The 13168-nt window shown below is 43.9% G+C and overlaps 1 protein-coding gene across 3 annotated transcripts in view; it reads right to left on the reverse strand.

The window, feature by feature from the left end:
• SYNE2 (spectrin repeat containing nuclear envelope protein 2) overlaps positions 1-13168 on the reverse strand; it is a 233730-nt gene that overhangs the window by 130232 nt on the left and 90330 nt on the right. For 2 of the 3 annotated variants that reach the window (XM_042454459.1, XM_042454444.1), the window contains 3 exons: positions 13055-13129; positions 11252-11365; positions 3424-3666 (listed from right to left, as the gene is read on the reverse strand). In XM_042454459.1, coding sequence (XP_042310393.1) covers positions 3424-3666; positions 11252-11365; positions 13055-13129 — 432 coding nt within the window. The remainder of the gene's footprint in view (positions 1-3423; positions 3667-11251; positions 11366-13054; positions 13130-13168) is intronic. The other variant, XM_042454452.1, reaches the window with a different exon arrangement.

The following is a 13168-nucleotide window of genomic DNA, read 5'->3' on the forward strand; positions in this document are numbered from 1 at the left end:
AAATTGTATGTGTATGTGCAGGACCTAAATATCCTAAAACTGCCAGATCCCATCTCATCTTGGAAGCTAAACAGTGTCAACTCTGGTTAGTACTTGGATGGGAGACCACCAATATATATCATGTACTGTATTTCAGAGGAAGGAACTCAAAAAAATCTCCTCTGAACAGTCTTTTTCTAAGAAAACCCTATGGGATACATAGGGTTACTCTAAGCTGACAGGTAACTTGAAGGCATATACACACACATGCATATATGTAATGCTGTGTGACTCTATGAATACATGCAAATATACAGTTGTCCCTCCATATTCGCTAGGGTTAGGGGAACAAGACCCCCGTGAATATGGAAAACCCACAAATAACAAAAACACTGTTTTGACCTGAGAGGACACCTCTCTAGGAATCTCTAGGTCCTCCAGTGCAACTCTGTGGACAATGTCCAATATACACTGACCATAGAATGGCACTGGAGTAGCTACAAATGGTCTTTCAGTGCAACTTTTAGTTAAAGTTGACCACAGAGTTGCTCTGGAGGACCTAGACAGTCCTAGAGAAAACATATTAATGAAATCCGTGAATAATCAAATCCACAAATATCAAAGCTGCAAATATGGAGGGATGACTGTAGTCACAATAATTTGGTTGCAATCTCCTAATTTTACACACAACCCTCACAAGAGTTTCCCACCACTGTGAAGAGCAGGAGATACCATCACATGAAGAGAGGCTTTGTGGTGGTTTTAAGGGACCCTGAAAAGATGTTTCATGCAACTTTCATCCCCACTATGGTCCTAAAGGCCACTGCTTCCTCGTCTTTCTTACACACAATACTTTTACTGACAGCCCTCTATTTCCCTCACTGCCCCCTTTCCCCTTCATCACCCCCCTGGATCTTTCTATCACCCCCCCCCGGGGGGGGGCATACCACCCACTTTGGGAATCACTGGTCTACCAGCATCTTTCTAGAAATTTGTGGAGTCAAATACATTCCTGAAATATGACAGACAGTACTTTTTTCCCTGGCAGGTTTATAATAGTGAAGATAAAGCACCTATGGAAAGATGGAATAAGTTCAACCCCAGCTGCTTTTTGCAGCTTCCTAGGCAGTACAGGACATCCCCATGGCCCCCAGCCCTGCTTCCAAAATTATAACTGAAACTGAAAATGGGTTTTAAAAAAAATCACCTGAAAACTGTCCAAGCTACTACCAAACCACCACAAAATGTAGTGGTTTGATGTCATTTATACAGTACCAGATGAGCCCTATCAAATCTTGGGGGGAGGGGGGCAGGGGCAGAAAACTAGCCAAAATAAAGTGAAACAAACCAGAAGTAACATCCAATCACTTCTGGTCCACCAAAAAGTGGCCTCCAACCTGGAACAGTTGTCCATCCCAGCCTCAGTCTGATTGGCTATCATTTTGAGCATGCTATACCTGAACTGGTTAATTTTTTTAGCTACTTTCAAGCCACGTTTCTTTTCTAGAGGATTTACTATATTACATTTTACTCATCACAGGAGCTTCACTACTTCATTAGGGATGCCAGAGACTAGAGATAGAACGAATATTAGAAAATATTCAAAACATTGTCAAAATGGCATGCTTTTCAATAGTTGAGAACCCCCAACAAGGAGAATTCTCAGCTGACAAGAGTCTGTACAGTTCAGGACTTATTTTGTATAAATTTGCATGTGGTTGTTTTGTGCAGGAAACATTCCCAAATTGCAGATAGGCTTTGAAAACTGTAAGAAACTGTAAGGTTTTCAAAGACCTTCTCACAGTGGGAAGGAAATTGTTAAAATTACCTGTTGCTTACTTTGAGAAGAAACTGCATGAACAATTACATCCCTACTACAAAATCCTGCTATGTAACAAAGTATGACTTAAGCAGAGCTATGTGTACTGTTCTGTGTTATAACAAGAAGACGACATAAATCCCCAACCTATGCAATAAATAACCCAAATTCTCTGACAGGGAAAAACTAAGCACCACAATTTACACGAATGAGAGGAAGTAAGAATTATGTACAAATTACATAGTAATGGAAAGATGTAAGGCAACACGAAGCTAATTGTAGCCTATCTTCACATTAAAAAGGATGAAAAACTTTGCTGTTGTTTTTTAAATGAATAACCTCATATCCTTACAGTGGAGGCCTCATGCCAGCATTGATGGAAGGAGATGGCAACCTAGCACCAGATGGGACAAACACAACCCAGATAGCAATGCTGCTCCTGCATGATGCTGATCTTTCCTCCTTTGCTTCCAATGCCATGGCATAACATGCACTAGGAATCCCCTTAGCACACAATGGAAGTGCCCCCTTACTAGTCACCATATCTCTTTATCATCCTACTGCCTATTTTCAATGACAAGTTTGTCAACTAACCTGACTGCATTGGATGGCAGATATCTGCAATGAGGAAATAATTAGTCCTTCCCTCAGCACTCCTCCCTACATCCTTTTTTGACTTCAGATGGTTTCCTCTCTATACAGTGTGACTTAAAATCTCAAGTTTGTCTATTTAACAGAAACTAGACAAGAGGGAAGGTGTGTAGGGAAGTGGCCATCAGGGAAGTGTTAAGTACACACAGAGAGAGGGCAGCTCTACACTTGCCAAAGACTATTCTGCCCTCAGAGTATTCTGACCACAAATTTCCCACAAACCCACCCTTTACCTGCTCTTTTTGTTGTGGGTTTTTGGATCTCCTAGTGAATGAAGGGCAGCTGCCTTCCTACATGCCCCCCGTTCATTGCCTGGTGCTGCTCCTGAGGTCAGAATGAGATGCCCAGCCACACTATTGACATTGGGCACCTAATTCTAACCTCAGGGTGGTTTGCAAGGGCTGAAAGTGTAGGGAGGCACTGTTGTCCCCAAGAAAAGAGCTACAACCCCACAGCAAATGGTGTTATTTGAATGTGGTTTACAAGGATGAAGCCATACATGGGGTACAGGTGTCATGGAGAAAGTCTGTACCCAATTCAGGGTTTTGGCCCTGTGTCATGTAAACAGGATGCAGCAAGCCCAGGGGAAATTTGGGGTAAATCACCAATGAATACAAGGCCAGACAGAAAGACACAGACAGACACAGACATGTCTGTTATTTGTCTCTTGCTCTACCCCTGCATTAATTTTAAATCTCAAAACATGGGACAGGGAATTCTGTGTTTACTGGAACACTTCTAATGTCTCCTTGGATTTAGAGGACAACAGCCAGATCAAGAGTATGGGAAAATGACCTCTAGCCATGAAGTGCTTGGAAACATTTGCTTTTGGGATTACAAGTAGAATCTCCCAGCCAGCAGTCAGCAGAAGCGGCAATACCTGAAACTATTATTATCTCATTCCCTAAATGAGAGGAAAGGTGACTGGTTTCATGAGATGATGATAGCAGTGAACTTTGGCCAGTTCAGCTTACCTGGAACGCAGCCAAACGCTGCTCCACTGTCTGCTGCATTTGGAAGGTCTGGGTTTCTGACCTCAGGGATTCCTTAGTTTGTTCTAGCCATATTTCCAACTCAGCAATTTGTGTTTGGCACACATGGAGGACCTGTGCAGGGTCAGAGCAGGGCCTACCGGGGTCCACAGTTTCCTTTGATTCTCCTCCTAGTGTTCTCCATAAGCACTCTGGAATGTCTGTGACTCCAGTGGAGGGTTTGCCCTGCAGGAAAGATGATTCAAACACAGGAAGAACTATGAGCTATATAGAGCAGTTAATTTTTAAAAAGCAGCATGAGCCGGCAAACTCCTCTCAGTTGGTGGATTATGAGCAGGCGATGAAGAAAAAGAAAAGAAAATAAACCGAACAAAAGAAAGACAAAATAAACCGAACAAACCATGTGATCTGGAGCAACAGGTTTCTTAGCAGCTGATTTGCATTTACCCAGGTAGTCCTGAGCACACAGGAAGTGAGTTGTCTGACTCACAGCTCATTAAGTGGATATCCCTTTGGGATACAGAGAGGTGTTTTTCTAGTACATGTAATTCACCATTCCAGGTACTGCACTTCAAAGCAGGACCTGTAGGGCACTGAGTTATGTTTATGTGTTGCTTTTGAAGTTCGGTCTCTAATAAAAAAAAATTAGGCTGAAAAGACAAAGTAGCCAGAATTTTCACAAATTTTCAGTAATGGGAGTCACTGCATACAATTTATATTTTTATAATGATTTTTTAAAAAGAAATGGGGTCTGCCATAGAATGCTGCAGTGTTGCATACGTCTGTTAAAATTTCTAGCCAGTTAGTCACTATGCTCAGTCTTTATTGTGCTCTGTGTGTGTGTGTGTATTATTGAACCACTATGTTTTTATAAAAAGTTGTACTTCTGTAAACCTTGTGGTTCCCATTGGAATGCTGAAACCTCTTTCTTGTTTTTGGGTGGTGCTATTTTGTCTATAGACTCAATGGCACTTCAAGAATTCAGTTGATTATTTCTCTCCCAGTCTCTCTTCCATTATTTGAGTTGTATTGCTTGCTGTTTAATTTATTGCCCACAGCACACAGTAAGTGGAATGGCAGGGGTAGCAATATGTAACCACAGACTGGTCATGCTGTAGAGCCCTACAACCAAATGCCTCAGGGCGGATGGGACATGTATGCATAAGCAAAGAAATACATATGGTTATACAAAATGATGCCCAAATTACATATTGAGGTATGAGTAACAACATGTTTATATGATGGTGGTTTTATTATGGATTTTTCATTTTACATGTATTTTGTACATTTTGGGTAGCCCAACAAAAGTATCACTCTGTTTGGATTTTGGATATTATTGCACTTTCCTACTTGGCCAACATGGATATTTTTTATGGATATTCTATGTTCTTATTTCATTTCACCAAACTTATTTTCAGAAAATTAATAATGTTTTTTGTGGGTTTTTTCAAGCTATGTGGCCATGTTCCAGAAAAGTTTCTTCCTGACATTACGCCAGCATCTGTGGCTGGCATCTTCAGAGAATGCTTTGCCTGGAAAAAGTTGGGTGTATATATATAGTGTGAGCCTGGGAATGCAGGAGTGATTTGCATGTGTATTGTTCTGTGCTGATGGCTGGCCTCAGCCTGGGAGGCTAATGCAAACAAGGATTAATGCCTGCTAATTGGTGATCATTATCTGCTGGGAAAGCCCCTGACTCTGAATGGTTTCCCATTTGCAGAGTCCTTATTTTGCTATTCCTCAGGACTGGTAGCCAAATTTTGTTCACTTTAAGGGTTTCTTCTTTCCAGTTGAAATTGTCCAGGTGTTTGTGGATTTCAATGGCTTCCCTGTGCATCCTGCCATGGTAGTGGTTGGTATGGTCCAGAACCTCAGTGTTTTCAAACTGCATACCATGCAGCTGCGGACAAGTCTACATAGGGACCACCAAACACAGTGCGCAAACAAGAATCAAGGAACACGAGAGACACTACAGACTGGGCCAGCCAGAAAAATCAGCAGTAGCAGAACATGCCACAAACCATCCTGGGCATAAAATACTGTTTGAAAACACTGAAGTTCTGGACCATGCCAACCACTACCATGTCAGGATGCAGATTCATATGTTTTCTTAAACTATATTCTTTGGAACTTAACTATGGTCATCATCACTGGATTCTTGTACTCCAGATTCAGGTTCTATTACTCAAAAAAGATGGCAGATGGTGTTGGAAAGACAAAAAAGGGCACACTCTTGCTTTCTGTCTCTCCCAATTTGGTGAATGCCAGCTGTTGTTTAATTGCCTACAGCACACAATAACTGGGAAAGGTGGATGTAATAATGACTGTTCATTGGCTATTGCTGTGGTTCTCAATCTCTGATCTTCCAGATGATTTGGACTCCAGCTCCCATAATTACTGTCTGTTGGCCAAGTTGGCTGGGGCTTCTGAGGCTGAAGCCTAAAACACATGGAGCACCAAAGGTTAGGAACCAGTGGGATAGAGGATCTTGCTGGTGAATCTGCTACAGCTTCTAGCCCAAATTTTAAAAGAGCTGTCCAAAGTGCTGAGCATATTCATCAAACTTCAGACTGAAAATTGGAAAATATTCCTGCTTCAGTAACAGAGAAACACCGCTGCTTCTGTTGAGTCAGACCTCTGAGAGCATGTGCCCAACTAGCTATAGCCATTCCTTGATAAGTTTTCCCTTTTATCACATTATTATTCCCTTTTGAAACTGTAATGCACATCTTTAGAAAGGTCATATGTAAACAGGGATCTTTCCTCCTGTGCACAAATTGTTCTATATGCAATGAAGTGGTCCTATGTCAAAAACCAATGTCTTTTTACTGAAAAACAATGGCTGAGATTCTGTATCAAGGAGACACAAGTGCAACTGTACACTCACAGAGTTACATGATGACTTTGCATTAGTAAATTGCAACACTGCAACTGAATGTGCAAACAAGTGCAAAATGCACAATGGCAATGTGAAATGCACGACTGCAATGTGCAATACAATAAGCACATTTACAATGTTCAACTGCATGTCCAATGCATGACAGCACCATATGTACAATGGCAGCGCATGTACAACTCACCTCCCACAACCTTCAACTGGATATAGGCATTATTACATCATGGCCAAAAAAGTACAACTACATGCAGAAGGGAACTTATGCAAGTCACTAGAAGGCTGCTAGCCTATATATTTTATTCATAACTGTGGGGGAGTGAAAAAAACACTTTTTGACCATTATAATTTTCCCCAAGCATAGAGTGTATGCTTTTAAAAAGAGAAGCAGATGATTATGTTAAAATCTCTGGGTTTGGAGCAGTTGGAAGCCCCAAGAGGTAAAAAAAACTGGACATTTTTGTAGGAGCGCCTTGCCTTGTTCCAGAATAAAAGGTAAATAAGTAAGTTAGTGGCCATCATCAGCTCTTGTGGAAGTAAGGGCAATAATTTAACAATGTACTGTTTTTCTGGCGTATAAGACTACTTTTTAGCCCAGAAAAATCTTCTCAAAAGTCGGGGGTCGTCTTATACGCCGGATGTCATCTTATAGAGAAGGTGCTGAAACTTCTGAGCCAGACTGGAGAATCTGCAGTCGCCACATATGGCCGCGGCTGCATCCCCACCATATGCGGCGACCGTATGAAAGCAGCAAGGGTGGCGCTGTACAAGTACAGTAGAAGAAAGTCCACTCACCAGGATTCGTGGAAAGAAGTGGCTTAATGAGGTCCCAATGGTGGGCGCCTCACCAGGAAGGTGTAAGTGAAGGGAGGAGCAAGCTGCAGGCGTCAGGGACGCCCGGGGTATGGAAAAAGAGCCGTGTTTGTGCGACAGGTCTGATAGTCTTGGAGACAGGGCAGGCAGGGAGAGCTGTCCAATCCAAGCAGGCTTTGTATACAACAAGTTTTCCTACTAAGTACCTGCATGTCATAAGCTTTTGAATTAAAATTACCATGTTGAAATCAAATCTGATTTTGCTAAATTTTTATTTGGTGTACATTGGAAGAGGGTAGTCTTATATGGGGAGTATATCCCAAACTCTATATTTTAACTGGAAACATTGGGAGTCGTCTTATACGCCCAGTCGTCTTATACACTGGAAAATACAGTATTTCCCTTGATGTCTTCTGAATTTTCCATGATGCAGTTTCTGTGGATGGTGCCAAATTCTAGCATTATGGGAGAGGAAGAGAAAACCTCTTCCTCCACAATCTCCACTATATGCAAAATTTTATAACAATCTTACATCTCTCTACTTCCTTTCCTTTTTCTACAAGATAAAAGTAAGGATTATTTTCAGATGGGCACACAAATGTAGTGGCTAATTGGCTGGAAATTCTTAACAGACGTATGCAACACAGAGGATCTGAATTTAGGGTGGCCTTCACCATTATACAGGTTCTCTCTAATCTAATTTTGGATCTTCCAGATGTGCCAGAATACAATTCCCATGGCAACTGCTAGATACAAATAGTTGGAGTGGTAATCCAACAGTTCTGGCAGGCACCAGGGTGAGGAAAGCTGCTTTAATTATTTGATGTTTGTATGCAGTGATCGATGCATCATATCTATCTCGCCTTCCTGTCCCCCTCCCAACCTGAAGGACCTGAGGGTCTCTCCAACCGTGCCACAAACCCTGTCGCTGCTCCTGTGCAATGCCAGGTCTCTTAACAACAAGACCCACATCCTCCAGGATCTGTTGGAGGACTCTAAGTGTGACCTGGCTTGCATTACCAAGACCTGGCTGGGGCCTGAAGGGGACGCTGTGTGGGCTCAGGCCCTGCCTGCTGGGTACTCGGTGAAGGACCAGCGCAGGTTAGGTGGGTGCGGGGGGGGTGTGTGGCCTTGGTACATAGGAACACCGTGTCCCTCTCCAGGAACCACATCCGACAGACCTCCTATATCGAGTGTATTTACCTGACCCTAAAGGCTAGGGACAGTCTAGGGATTCTGTTAGTGTATCGGCCACCCCGTGCATTAGCGGACTCCCTTAACGAGATGACACAGCTGGTCGCTGAGCTGATGTTGGAGACGCCCAGGCTTCTTGTCCTGGGTGACTTCAACATCTCCCTCACGGCCAGCCATGTTCCATCCGGTGCAGCTCGGGAATTCATGGAGACCATGGCGGCCATGGGCCTGTCCCAGCTGGTACAGGGTCCTACGCATTGTGCGGGTAATACTCTTGATTTGGTCTTCTGTTCAGATGCGGAGAATCCGTGGGCGGAAATAGTTAATGTTTCCCCCCTGTCATGGACGGATCATTTCCTGGTAGAGGTGGAAATCAAGGCCTCTACCCAGATCCCCCCCGGGGGTGGTGGACCTATTAGGATGGTCCACCCTCGAAGGCTGATGGAACCTGAGAGGTTCCAAGAAGCCTTAGAGGGGCTCACGGTTGGAAATGACGGCGACTCTGTTGATGCCCTCACCGGTATTTGGAATACCGGTCTTTCTAGGGCTATACACAGGATCGCTCCCAAGCGCCCTCTCAGGCCTGCTTCCAAACGTAAGCCCTGGTATACGGAAGATCTCCGGGCGAGGAAGCGGGTTCTGCGACGGCTAGAGTACCGTTGGCGGAAACACCTTTGCTTAGACGACAAGGCTCTCCTAGACCAACTGTTAGAGGACTACGGAGAGGCAATACGAGCAACAAAGAATTCGTTCTATGGTGCTCGTATTGCGTCCGCTGAGTCGCGTCCGGCAGAGTTGTTCAGGGTGGTCAGGGAGCTAACTCAGCTCCCTCCCGCCCTGAACCAGATCCTTGAACCTTCTAAGGCCTGCTGTGACTTGTTTAACGACTTTTTTGCGGATAAAACCTCTCGTATAAGCGAAGGTCTGAACGCTGACGTTATAGCAGATCCTAAGGTAGAAGTGTCCAGAGCCTCCGTGGACTATGTTAAACTGGATCAGTTTGAGTTGGTGAGTACCGAGGATGTGGACAAGATCCTCGGAAGTGTTCGGAAAACGACCTGCTCTCTTGATCCCTGTCCCTCGTGGTTAGCGGCCCAGGGGGGACCGGTGGTAACATCTTTGTTACACCGGATAATTAATACATCTCTGAGGGATGGGCTATTTCCATCGGATCTTAAATTGGCCATTGTAAAACCGATCCTAAAAAAGCCCTCCCTCGACCTCCTGGTATATAATAATTATCGGCCTATTTCGCTGCTACCATTTTTGGGAAAGGTGATCGAGAGGGCGGTTGCGATCCAGCTTCAGGCGGTCTTGGAAGAAACGGATTATCTGGACCCATTTCAAACTGGCTTCCGGGCGGGTTACGGGGTTGAGACGGCCATGGTCGCCTTGGTCGATGATCTCCGTCTGAGCATCGACAGGGGAAGCGTGTCCCTGCTGGTGCTCTTGGACATCTCAGCGGCTTTCGATACCATAGACCATGGTATCCTTCTGGGACGCCTGGCAGAGGTGGGAATCGGGGGCACTGCGCTCCAGTGGTTCCGCTCCTACCTCTCTGGGAGGTCCCAGATGGTGCAGCTGGGAGACGTGTGCTCTGATGAGAGGCCCCTCAAAACTGGGGTCCCTCAAGGAGCCATTCTGTCTCCCATGCTATTTAACATTTACATGAAACCGCTGGGAGAGATCATCCGGAGACATGGGGCGCGGGGTTATCAGTACGCTGATGACACCCAAATCATTTTCTCTATGTCTCCGACTGATGCAGTGACTGGGGATGGCGTCTCTCCTCTCGTGGCCTGTCTAGAGTCAGTAATGGGCTGGATGAGGGAAAACCGACTCAAATTGAATCCAGAGAAAACGGAGGTACTAGTGATAGGTTCCCCTGGTCCAGGAATGGCGGTGGTTCCACCTGTCCTGAATGGGGTCACGCTCCCTGTGAAGGACTCCGTGCGCAGTCTGGGGGTGCTTCTTGACTCGTCGCTTCACCTTACAGCTCAGGTGAATGCGACGGTCAAGAGCACCTGTTATCAGCTTCGGCTGATTCGCCAGCTGCACCCATACCTGGCCCAGAGGGACCTAGAAACTGTTGTACATGCTCTGGTAACTTCAAGACTGGATTTCTGCAATGTACTCTACATGGGGCAACCCTTATACCAAACTCGGAAACTACAAATGGTGCAGAACATGGCAGCCCGGCTGGTTACTGGCGCTCCCAGAACCAGCCATATAACACCGGTTTTAAAAGATCTCCATTGGCTGCCCATTCGTTTCCGAGCTCAATATAAGGTGTTGGTAATCACCTATAAAGCCCTAAATGGCTTGGGCCCAGGATACCTAAAGGACCGCCTCTCCCCGTACATTCCGCCTCGCACCCTCAGAACGTCTGGGCAGCAGCTACTGAAGGTGCCTGGGGCCAGGTTAGTCTCCACTACTCGGAAGACGTTTTCCATAGCTGCCCCAGCCCTTTGGAATGCGCTGCCCACAGAGCTCCGCTCGTCTACGACCCTGGCCCAATTTAGGAAGGATCTTAAAACCTTCCTATTCCAACAGGCATTCCCCGAATAAATATCCTGTGGGCCTCCCTCCTCTTCCGTGGCCAAGAGGTTGGGCTATGGGGCTTTTTGCTGTTGGGTTGATTTATTGTGCTTTCTTTTAATTTGTGCACTGTGTATTTTATCTGTCTGTATTTTAACCTACTGTGAGCCGCCCTGATCGTAGGAAGGGCGGCATATAAATAAAATTTTATTATTATTATTATATTATATAATAACAACCTGTGTGACTATAAGCAGATTGGCCATTTGCTTCTTTTTTCATATTTATTTTGTACAGTAGTAGAAAGTCATTTGATCACTATACTTATTTGGTGATAACAGCAATCTCATTATTCTTCTTATTTCTACCTACTTTGATCTGATGGCCAAGATGTTCCTTGTGTTCCTTTATTCTCTCAAAGGATACGAAGTTGTTCTGCTGGTCAGGTCTATTGTGCAAGGCTTTGGGCTCATCAGCATCAATATCCTGCAAAGCAGAGACACAGTGGAGAATTTTTTTTTTCTGCTTAAAACTGATTTCTGTTGTTATAAATGATTCAGAAACATAGCCCATTCTGTTTGTTTTCGTTTTTAATTCAGCAGCTAATGTGCAAGAACCAGATCAGGGAGTTTATCTACACTGTAGAAATAGGATATTCCCTTTGCATGGACTAACAGTGAAATGGACATGTTTGCCTTTGCCAGATGACATGGAAACAATGTTGAAAAACTTCTGAGTTGTATACACAAGTTAAGACTATTAGTGTGGTTGTTGCCTTTGAGGCTGGCTCAAATGGTTCATTGTACTACTTAGGCTTCATATACAAAAACAATGCCAAGTCTGAAATGTTCTTCCTTATCTTCCTCACCTTGTTAATTAGTATATAGAGAGTTTTTTGTGGGTTTGTTGAGCTATGTGGCCATGTTCTGGAAGAGTTCATTTCTGATGTTTTGCCAGCATCTGTGGTTGGCATCTTCAGAGAATGCTGGAATGGAAGTGAGTGGTGTGTGTGTATGCACACATACTGTGTGACCTTGGTTTGGGAGGAGTGATTTTCATGTTAATCTGTATATTGTTCTGTTGTTGAATGGCAAGGCCTATGGGTGGGAGAATATGCAAACAGGATTTGTGTTTGTTTAATTAGAGACCCATTGTCTGCTGGGAAACCCTAATCCTGGGTAGTTTCCATTTGCATTTGCTGGATCTTGATTTTAGTTGTTTTCTTCTTTCCTGTTGAAGTTGTCCAGGTGTTTGTGCATTTCAATGACTTCCCTGTGCATTTTGACCTGATAGTTGTTGGCATGGTCCAGAACTTCAGTGTTTTCAAACAGCATTTAATGCCCAGGATGGTTTAAAACATGTTCTGCTACTGCTGTTTTTTCTGACTGACCCAGTCTGCAGAGTCTCTCATGTTCCTTCTTCTCATGTTCATGTTCCCCCCTCACTTCCATGCCAACATTCTCTGAAGACGCCAGCCACAGATGCTGGCAAAACGTCAGGAAAGAACTCTTCTAGAATATCACCACATAGCTCGAAAAAACACAAAAAAAACTATGGATGCCAGCCATGAAAGCCTTTGACTTCACAGTATATAGAGAGATTGTGTAGTACCTTTGAGACTAAATGAAAGAAAGAAGTTGGCAGAATGAGCTTTTGTAGACTAAAGTCTACTTCTTCAGATGCATTTCAGGAAGTAGACTGAAGTCTACAAAAGCTCATGCTGCCAACATCTTTCTATCAGACAGTCTCATAGGTGTTACAAGATATCTCTACATACTGATTCTACAGACTACCACCGCTATATCTTTGAATTCTACTTGTTAATTAGTTATCCTCTTCATCAGCTCCTGCTGATCCCTCCCTACACTGCTGTCAACTTGATCTTTTTCTTGACAGGCAATCAAAAGTGTAATAACTTTTGCATCAAAAGTGTAATAACATCACAACATCATGATTACATGAACAGATCTGGCTATGCAACAATATTGGAAAGCCAATGCAGAGAGAAGGCAATGTCTCTTGGACCAATATTATCCTCCCTCTGAATTGGCAAAATTTTCCAAAACTTTTCAGGGATCTGAAAACTTCACTGCTGGAAGAAGCAGTACTTTTTGTTAAAGCTGAATACACTTAATTCTATATGCATAGCCCCATCATACACCACATTGTACTTACTGAATTGTGGAATGAATTATCTTCAGCTTCTTCAACCAAGGAAGGAAGAAGAGACACTGATCCTCGTTTCTTTGTCTAAAGTGTACATAGAGAAATACACCCCAGTTATTTGTA

The sequence above is a fragment of the Sceloporus undulatus genome, chromosome 1 (genome assembly GCF_019175285.1).
Source record: "Sceloporus undulatus isolate JIND9_A2432 ecotype Alabama chromosome 1, SceUnd_v1.1, whole genome shotgun sequence".
Taxonomy (NCBI): Eukaryota; Metazoa; Chordata; class Lepidosauria; order Squamata; family Phrynosomatidae; genus Sceloporus; species Sceloporus undulatus.